Source organism: Theobroma cacao, chromosome 9, assembly GCF_053813885.1.
Source record: "Theobroma cacao isolate CCN51 chromosome 9, ASM5381388v1, whole genome shotgun sequence".
NCBI classification, from domain to species: domain Eukaryota; kingdom Viridiplantae; phylum Streptophyta; class Magnoliopsida; order Malvales; family Malvaceae; genus Theobroma; species Theobroma cacao.
In genome coordinates this window covers 48,504,308-48,514,928 of record NC_142647.1, presented here as the reverse complement: position 1 = coordinate 48,514,928, position 10,621 = coordinate 48,504,308, and the positions used below count along the sequence as shown (strand labels likewise).

Here is a 10,621-nt window from a genome sequence, read left to right as displayed (position 1 = left end):
TCTTACCAATAGAAAGGAGGTCAAGAAAGCACTAATGGATAACCGACCAAATACCAACCGAATTTACCAGCAAACGTACTTCAATCGATAATCGATCAATAACACGTGGGCTGCAATTATATTTGGAAGGCGAAAAAAATACCAACTGAACATTTTGGTCAAGAATGACCATACCGACCAATTATACCGACGGATATTTCATCAACAACATTGTGATTATAGGGACAAAATTACCAACGGAAGTTTAGTCGGCGTACTCATAATTTACTCTGTAGAGTTCACCGATGGATTTGCCAAGAGAAATTTTGTTAGTATAAGAATTTACGATTGCCGATGAAAATTTTCATCGGTAATTTTGTCAATAATTCTAAATAAAATGCTTAGGGTTCTCTTTTCAAGCATTTCTCTTTCTCCCTTTCTCTTCCCCCAAATTCGCCTCCCTGTCGACCACCCCCAACCCTTTTTCTTTGGCGTCAACAGACAGCTCCCTCCCCTAATCAGACACTCTTTGTCATAGACCTAAGTCCTATCAAAGTCTCTCGAGCCGACAACCCCGCCCACGCTTTCCTCCCGTGACCAAAAGCCTCCCTTGTTCACTCTTGCCGACCGACATGTAGTGGGGGCGACCACCCCCACTCCTCTCTCCCCCTTGAATATCGTGCTGGCCGACTACCCTTGCCCCCAATTCGGAGTTGAATTCGGTGCTAACAACCCCCACCACTCTCTACCAACTACCCCTTCCCCCGTGAGGACAAGTAAGGTATTTTTTTTTTTTATTCCTTCAAATTTATTTTATTAATCATGTTGCTAATTTTGCCACTTATTTTTTGGATTGGGTATGTTGTTATTTTTATTGCTATGTGAAACTAATTGAGCATATAAGTTGGATGGATCGGAGTTGCTTGTTAATTGATTGTGAAGTGTGAGGGATTGCATTGTTGAATTGAGTTGAAGATTTTTTATTTGTGCTTGCAAAGACCAACGACATTCTCCGAGGTTTTTGAGCACACTCACAAACGACAAAAAGGTACCAAAGAGTTTGTCTATAACAAGTCGAAGACTGTTAGTGTAAGTAATAAAAATAAGTCAGTTTATTTTAATTATATTATTGAATATGTGTATATGTTCCTTAACAATTTCATTAATATATAATGTCATTTTCTTTTATATTTGTAGGAATCATATACATCTGTTATATTGCAGAAGTACAATGATGCTCCATCATCCCAACTGGAGTTTGATCCAATAGCATGGTCTAAGGCAACTAGAGGACCGCAAACTACTCGAACCCACATCTACAGGTTTAGCACCAAGATGCGACTTTCTTCTCTATTTGCTCCAACTGCAACATCTAAGTTTGCTTGTGGTCCAATGCTTTCTACTGTTGTTGCACAAGTTTCATCATCTGAACTTGAAGGCTATCAAGAAATAAAGATCGATGTGAAGGAGTTGAAGACTAACATGTCTGATATTAAGTCCATCATGAAGGTTATCCTTGAGAAGCTTTCAGATCTAGCTGGCGGGTCTTCATCATCATAGTAGTCTCATCTTCAATCACAACAACAATCTCCTCTTTCTCATGATTTAATCGACGGACAATCGTAATTCTTTTTCGTTATGCTATAGATTTTTTATATTAACATTTTTCATAGACTTTGAACATTTTCTTTTAATTTTCAAAATATTTGGAGTGTTTTTCCAATATATAATACATTGGAAGTAATTTTTCAATCAAAATTATTACTTTAATATATTAATATTATTATTCAATGCAAGACACAAAAATATATAGAATTAATTATTACCGATAAAATTACCGGTGGAATTCTTTCAATACCGACGTATTTTTTTTCTTACAAAATTTGCTTTATTTCCTACGAAATAGAACCCATTATTAACAAAACAAGTAAAAAATTTTAGTTGCTAATTCCGTCGAAAATTCCATAGGAAATCAGTAAGTAAAACACCAACGCATTTTCTGATCACAAGATCAATCAGTATATTACCAACGGATGTACTGACAGTAAATTTTTCGATCAATACCTTTACTGATAGATTTTTGACATCATCGACAAATTTTTCAATCGATAGATCAGATTTTTTATCAACGAAAATACTAATAAAACTTTTCATCAGTAATATTTTCAACAAAATTTTACAATACTGACAAAAACTTATTACCGACGATGATATTTTCGATTGAGTAACGATGGACTTTTTCGTCGGTAATTGTTATTACTAATGGAATGCACACCTTTTTTCCGTCGATAAAACTGGATTTTTTAGTAGTGTTTGATGGGTACACGGTAAATATGATTAACTATGTTTATCTTGAAAGGAATAAATGACTTTGATACGTAGCTTAATTTCATATAATGTTTGTGTTGTGTTATCATGTCGAATGTAAGATTATCGAGCTTAATTATCAAAGACTAGCTGAAATCCCAAAAAGGAAAAGCTTTGAACTGAAAATTTGTGGGCGTTGAACATGGAGCAAATTAATTTGTGGTTAAAAGACCTCTCTCTTCCGAGCTCTCTCTCCCCTTGGCCCTTGCTTCTTTCAAAAGCCAAAATCATTGAACCATTCTTCAGCTTCCAAAAACTTAGACGTATTTCAATTGGATGCTGCCCTCATTCTGGTATTAATCCACTTGACAATTTCAAAGACTTTTCAATAAAAAAGAATATTTTGACACAATTTTCTTTGGTTGACAAGTTTTTGAGTTTACTATATATCTACTATATGTTTATGTGGTGCACTACCTTGTCATCATTGTCATCCTCTTGCTATTTGTCTGTTTTTCTAAGTCATGAATCAATAACAAATCAAACTCTAAACTTTAATCAGGAACAAATCAAGATTTTACATAAAAATTTGATTAAAGTTTAATTATAAAAATAATTATATTATATACATAATAATAAAAAAGTGACGGTCACCATCATTTTGATTCTTGTCATCGGTGACCTTAACCATACATAAATAATCTCATAAAAATTAGGTTAAAAATAAAAAGAAATGAGAACTATCAAACAAAATCGTAATTTCTTACCATGAAATTTAATCTCAAAATCAACTGATTAAATTAAAATCCTTCCACTTGCTTATTTGCATTAAACAAGCTATATATATAAAATAGTACATTCGTATCATTTTTTTTTCTATTTATATTTCATATAAGAAAATTAATTAACGAAATGATTTTTATGTTTACAAGAAAATACTGTAACATAAATGTCACATATAAAAGTTGTGGGTTTAGAAAGATGGTATAATTTGGAGCCAAAATAGTTGTTGGAGATTATTTCTCTATTTTTCTTTTGTCGCCACGTGTTTCTGCTCCTAAGGTTTCTTTTTTCTTCTTTTCCAAACAGAATTGACACTTCAAAAGAACGGTCCAATGGGATGGCAGTTAAAAATTCCCAAACCCAACTATTTGGGCCTATTGGATTTCTATCTTGGGCTTGACAGCCCATGATCCACTACTAGAAAACACACAACATGGGCGTTGATGGAATTACCGACATTTCATATTTTGTTTTATTAAACCATATATATTTCTTTTAACATGCTATATTAAAAGAAAGTATATATAAGAGCTCGAAAATTGATGAGTCTAGGTACAATTTTTCCTCTCTCACATGCCTTGCACACGTATAATCACATGTTAAACACTTCGTTTTCCTTTCTTATTCACATTCACACTAATAGAACGGGTCACATGCCAAGTATATCCTTCTTCTTGCATTAAGCATGTCACGCGTATGTCATCTTTAGCAAAAAAAATTATCACGTATATACTTAAGTTTTTAATATGTGTTTATATTTTATGCAATATCTGTATATAAATATTGTCATCTAATTAATAAATAAATTTAAAATTTTTAAATTTTAAAACATAAATATTTATAATTTTAAAAATATTTATTTTAAAATTTTAAAAATATTTATTTTTAAATAACAGCATATAAATACTATAATCTGATAATATAATAAATGTATCTTTTATTTATTTAGATGAAATGATAAAAATATATACACATTTAATTAAAGCTTCGAATGCATAAATATTTATCATCATCATCATTCTAGTCATAATTGCACGATTCTTTATTAAAAAATTGCTGCACCATTTTGACTCTCTTTACCTCTCTCTCTCTCTCTCTAATCCGTACTTTAGTTTAAAAAATAAAATAGGCGTTTCAAGAATATATTTTTTATAACTCGTAAACTCACGATGTAGTATTTTTTTCTTTATTTGAGGAAGAAGTATTTAAATTTTATTTTTTAAATAAAAATTAATATATCAATTAATGAGTTAAATATTCAGATGTAAACTCACAAATATAGTTTCATTGTCATAAAATTAAAATTTAAAGATCAAATCCAATCGCTATTTGTAGTATATTATAAGTTTTTATAATTAAATATTATTAATTAAAATATAATTTATTATTTTATACACATAACATATTAATAAGTTATAATACATGAAAACTTGATATATTAATATAATATAATCATATAATCATATAATATTTTTACTTTTACGTCAATAATACGTGAACATTATATCGAAACATAATAAAAATATAAAAACTCATTTACTTAAAATAAAAATACATAATTTGTTTAAACATAATATTTTTGTTAATTTTTTTCATTAATTGAAAATATTCTAAAACATTATATCTAAACATTTCAATTTATATTGAATAATTTTCAAGATCTTATTTTTTTATAAAAAATTAAAAAAAAAAAAAGCAAAAACGTGGATTAAATAAAATTTTATAATTTATCATTCCTTTTTCTATTTGGAGGACACCGCCATTTTCTACAAGTGTGGGGACTTGTTGACACATTTTGGAGCAAAACTGCCTTCGGGTCCTCCTTTCACATGACTCAAATGCATGTCCATTTGTAACCAAAAGAAAAAAAATTCCACGTGCCTTTGCATGGGAAAGAGTTTGAACTTTGGACTTTTTTGCCGATAATTTGGACTACCGACCAAATTTCTTCCGCCTTTGGTTTTTTCCTTTTAAAATTCGATGGTCTACAAACATCCCCAACCCTTGCTTTCCGCTGCAACTTTATGAGACATAGAAACGGTAGTCTCCAATCTTAACTGGACCCACACTGATTACATCTTTCACAGGAAAAAAAAACACACACTCCCACCGTCTGATCCCATCCCAAAGATCACCAAAAGATTTTGGCCACGTCCAGTTGCAGATCACACAGTACCGTATCAAACTGTCGCCTATTGATCTGAACCGTTGGATCAGTCTGACCGATCTGATTAACTAAATCTTTAACCTTCCAGATACAGCCATCCTCCAATCTGTCACGGATTTCAAATGCCACGTGGATGTAGGGTCCACTGTCCTTTTTCTCTGACCGTAAAAAAATTTTAAATCAGAACGACAAGACATTTAACAAAGCAAAATTATCACATTTTCATAGTCAAAGTTTGGTGTGGACCTTTAAAGATTAATAAGTCAACTCATTTTTTTTTTAAATAACTTTCTATTCAAACTGTTTTGAATTTTCTCGGGAAAATTTTTTTTTGAATTTGAGAAAGGGAAAGTGGCCAATCCCCCAATGAAACAAGTTGGAAATTTTGCATTGACGTATGAGGCTAACGGGGAAGTTGATGGATCATTGCTGCAATGCGTTCATGGTCGTCATCTTTCATTAAATTTAAGGATTGTTTGCAGTCTTTTTCACCGTCACAAGCAACAGCTGCGGGCTTCAAATAGAAGCAGACAGGTTATGGGATTTCCTCCAACTCGCTTAGAAAATCTACCCATTTTGTTTTGTTGACAATTTCGAAAATTTTCGATACTCGATTTATTCTTTTATACTCATCCTCTAAGCCCCAGCTCGTGATCTCAGGTGAAATTTATTTATTTATTTTTATCTATTCCAAAGCATCAATAATAAAATATTTGTTTCGAGAAACTTTCTCCATCAACATTTCGTAAATAATTTATATTTTCATAAAAAATTAAATTATTTATTTGTTCAAAGTTAATTTATTTTTTATATTATCTTAATCAATGTTGCTAGATATTAATAAATATTTAGCTGAGGTTAAATTTAGTGTACTACAACTTTCTATCTTTCATTTCAACAAAAAGGGATGCCAATTTCTTGAAAATGACTTGGGATGGTTAAGTTCATCCCTTGAATGTGTGTGGTACTACCCCAGTCATACCATATGGTACGGGGGGCCACGGGGCAAAGCTCTAAACAAATCATGCCAATTCAATAAAAATGTACTTCTAACTTTATCACTTGTAAACATCATGTCTAACCATTTTGGATCAATAAAGTAAATTTTTTATAAGCATTTATGCTTAAAACAGGGGATTTTGAAAGTTGATAAGTAATTATTGTTTATCGTGTCCTTGACCTTAAAGATTTGCATGGTTGCCAGCGTTACCACATTAAGAGCAAAAGATTATGATGAAATTAAGTAGTAAAAATATTTTTAAAAAATATAATTATCAATATTATATGATACACAATATGTTACAATACGAATTAATTTGTTATGTTGTGTTTAATTAAATATTTAAAAACATATTATATGATGCACGATATGTATTTTGATTTAAAAATTATGTTTAAAATGTTTATGATTTAAATTAATTCAAAATTTTAAATTTAAAATTAAAAATGCTATTTTAAGAAAAAAAATACTAAATTTAGGTATTAATAACAAAATTATAAATACTAAGTAGCATCTAGCCGGTGAATTATTATTAATAGCATAATCTAGTAAGAGTTCCCTTAAAAACATCCCCAAAAATGATATGGGTAGGAGCACATTAAAAAATGTCATGTTGAACGGCATCGTTTGACTTACAATTTTACATCTGTTGGTTGTCGTACGAGATTAAATAAACCAAGGAATTTGACTGTCAAAAGCCAGTGCAAGAACTGAAATCAAAACAGCCCTTATTTGTTCCCTAGCTGTTGTCTGCCGCATCCCCATTTTGAACTCCCTCCCCCTCGTCTTCTCCATTTCACACTCTCTCTTCCCTTTCCTTTAAAATCCAAATCTAGCCATTTCTTCTCTCTTCACTTCCTCCCACTCTCCATCAGGTAAAATATTTTTGTTCCCTCTTTTTTATTTACCTCCTCTTTCATCTCCTTTGTGATGTCTCATTCTCTCTCTGTTGTTTCTGTTGTTGGGGTTTTTTTCAGATAGAGAGAAAAGGAAAGTGCAATGGCGGTCAGTTCTAGAGGGAGAATGACAGAGTTTGGGATTGTTTCAAAGAAGTGGAAAGAGAGAGAAATAAGCCCAGAAAGAAACAAAGTCTGGATTGAACCCAAGCCTCACACCACCACCAACAGCAGCAAGTCTTCCAATACTGAAAGAAAAGTTGCTGTTGTTTACTATTTGTCTAGAAATGGTCAGCTTGAACACCCTCATTTCATGGAAGTCCCTCTCTCTTCTAATGATGGACTCTATCTCAAAGGTGAGAGACTTAAAACCCCAAAAAAGTAGTTCGTTTTTTCTTTCTAGGTTTTGTCTTTAGAAGGAAGAGAAAAAGAACATCAAACTTTGAAAATTTTTCTTTGTTTCTTCTTTTTCTCAGTTTCTGTTTGGTTTCTAAGAAAATTAAGAAGAGTTCAAAATTTTGAATTTGTTTTTACGTTCATTTCTTCCGCCAAGTGGTTATAACCAGCTGGCAAAAAGTGAACTTTCTGTTTTCTCGTAAAGAAAACGACGTAAAAAATTCATCTTTTTTTTCCGGGAAAAGTGAACTTTACTTTTTTATTTTCCTTGCGTTTCCCATCAAAACCTTTTCTTCTCTTTTCTTTGTTGATGTTGAGAAAAGTACTGGATTTTCTTACATTTCTTACATTTTTTCACGACAACCAAACGGATTATTATTCTAATACAATTTGACTTAAAAATATCTTTCTTTTTTCAGATGTAATCAACCGCCTAAACCTCCTTCGAGGCAAAGGCATGGCTAGCCTATACTCGTGGTCCTCCAAACGGTAATGCTCCCATTCATTCCCAGCAGTCTGATCAGATTACCACTCCCCTTAACCGTCCGATACTAATATTTCATTTTTTTCAAAACTCAGGAGTTACAAAAATGGCTTCGTTTGGCACGACTTGGCAGAGAACGATTTTATTTACCCATCTCACGGCCAAGAATACGTTCTCAAAGGATCGGAGATTCTCGACCACTCCATAAGTCCTCAACCCGTCGAAATTGCGTCCTCTTCTTTTCGATTAACAAAACTGCCAGAGTCTCTAAAGTCAGAGAACGATCATGATCTTCCGTTAGCCAGACGGCGGAGGAATCAGTCTTGGAGTTCTATCGACCTCCATGAGTACAAAGTTTATAAGTCCGAGTCAAGCTCCGAGTCAACTCGGAGACTCGCTGCGGATGCGTCGACTCAGACTGATGATAAGAGGAGAAGAAGAAAACCGGTTAAGGAACCGGAAATTGAAGAGCTGCAAAGTCAAAGTCAAGAGTTGGAGCAGAATCAGACTACGGAGCTGAGTAGGGAAGAGATTTCGCCTCCACCGTCGGATTCAAGTCCCGAGACTCTGGAATCGTTGATGAAAGCTGATGGGCGGCTGAGGTTGTGCAATGGTAGTGGAAACGAAGAAAACGTGAATCGAACGGCTGAGAGTTGTCCGAGCGGGAGAATGAAGGCGTCGTCTGTTCTGATGCAGTTGATATCTTGCGGTTCGATCTCGTTTAAGGATTGTGGACCCAGCTCGGAGAGGGATCAGGGGTTCTCCTTGATTGGGCACTATAAGTCAAGGTTGCCACGCGGTGCAGCAAATTGCAGCCAGGTGGGGAAGGAAGCAGGAATTGAGAGGGAAATTGGTAGCTTCTCAAGGGTAAGATTGGAAGATAAAGAGTATTTTAGCGGGAGCTTGATCGAGACTAAGAAAGAGGAGGTTCCTGCCTTGAAGAGATCTTCTTCTTACAATGCCGATAGGTACTACCCTTAATGCACAAATTCATTAAGGATTTTAATTATGAATTACTTTTATACTTTCACTTCCATTATAGCTATAAAATCTTAACAAAAGACTTTGTAATATAATTAAGTTACATATGTTTGACCCGGATTAATTACGGCTATTATATTTATTAATTGTATATTAAATTATAGATTCTCATTCATAATTACTACCTTTATTGTTGTGTAAGGAAATAGTTGTAATGATTAGATAAACCAAAGAGACTTATACATCTCCTGAAAACTTGACAAAGACTGACGAAGCATTGATGGTGATACAATTGAGTAAAAGGATGAACTGTTCTTTACCTGGAAAGCAAGCCAAGCTGGTTGTTACCTTACCCTTTTCTTGGGATTTTAAGTTCAGACACACTATTGATTCTGAATGAGGCCCCTTCTGGCCTGTTTTGGGTCTTGAATGTAAGGTTCGTACGGGGTAGTTTTTGGCAGAAAGCCAGCTAAAGCTATTCATATTGGTTGCACGGATATAATCAATTGTTCCTGTACTGGAGTGTATGTCTTCTGTATCTGTTCTTTTTAATCATCTCTTTTTAGCTATCAGCTGTCTTTCCATTTAATGACTCATCATATTAAATGCTGGCCGTCCCAGAATTAAAATCATGTAGTTGGGATTTAAAGAAATGAAATCTATAGGAAACTTATGCAACAAATAAATAGACTACTCTAGTACTAGGATTGAAGTGGGGACCTGAGAAAAGTAAGCTTTTAAGCTTATAATTTGATTAAAGAAAAGCCCATTAAGATTGTTGACTTCCTTAGAATTTGCTTTTTGCTTGTTGCTATGTTCATTTTGATTAATTTTTGTTAACTTTTTAATCACCAGGAGCTCGCAGTTGCAGTTGGCAGAGAAGGAGATAGAGGGAGTGCGTACAAAGTGCATACCGAGGAAGCCGAAAACTCTGTCAACAAAGAAAGAAGGCAACGTGAACCCAGATGTCTGTGGTGAAAGTGGAAGCAACAATCAAATGGGGAGCAAACGGCACGACGTTTAGAATTGGAAAACTAGGTTTGTGAATTTGTCGTAAGGGTTGCAGTTTTGGTAACAAAACAGAGAGAAGTGAAGGGATAATGGAGAAAATATTATAGACAAAAACATGCAAGCTACGGCACGGTGAAGCCCGCGCAATGAGAGGGAACAGTGTAGGGTTGGGAATCTTGTAAAAGCTCTTTTTGTTGAAGCGTGTAAATTTTGTCCATTTCCAGTTTGGAGCTTTCAGCTTAAGGTCAACTTTTGATTCCTTGGTTTCTGTGAGAGTGGCTAAGTGGGTTCATTTTGTCTTAATTTCGGTGTATTTGCATTAATCTCCAGTAGTTCTAGGGCCCCTTTTTGACTATAACTTGGTTTTGACTTTGAAACATGGGAAATGGGATTTCCATCCTAGCCTAGGTATTATCATCTGCTTTGGTCTTTGGCTCCATTGTGGGAAAGTTGTGTGTTTTTCATGGCTGGCCTGTCATTGAGATTGGAGATGTTAGACTTGGAAGAATGTACACCAAGCAAGTTCCCAACTTTGCAAATTTGTACTATTTGCCATTGGAGCTTGCATGCAGTTCATAATTTTGAAGAGAGTTAAAAGGGGTAATATCTGGTATTGA

General features: G+C 33.8%; 1 protein-coding gene and 1 long non-coding RNA gene across 2 annotated transcripts; both read left to right on the top strand.

The window, feature by feature from the left end:
• The first annotated feature begins 248 nt into the window (after positions 1-248).
• On the top strand, positions 249-1,737 carry LOC18590752 (uncharacterized). Its single transcript, XR_001929215.2, has 3 exons — positions 249-760; positions 978-1,068; positions 1,177-1,737. It is a non-coding gene; the product is annotated as an uncharacterized LOC18590752 (long non-coding RNA).
• Positions 1,738-6,963: 5,226 nt separating this feature from the next.
• LOC18590751 (UPSTREAM OF FLC protein (DUF966)) lies at positions 6,964-10,619 on the top strand. Its single transcript, XM_007016459.3, has 5 exons — positions 6,964-7,111; positions 7,214-7,488; positions 7,948-8,017; positions 8,108-8,980; positions 9,849-10,619. The coding sequence occupies exons 2-5, from the start codon at positions 7,236-7,238 to the stop codon at positions 10,015-10,017; spliced, it is 1,365 nt and encodes a 454-aa protein (XP_007016521.3). The 5' UTR covers positions 6,964-7,111; positions 7,214-7,235; the 3' UTR covers positions 10,018-10,619.
• Positions 10,620-10,621: the final 2 nt, after the last annotated feature.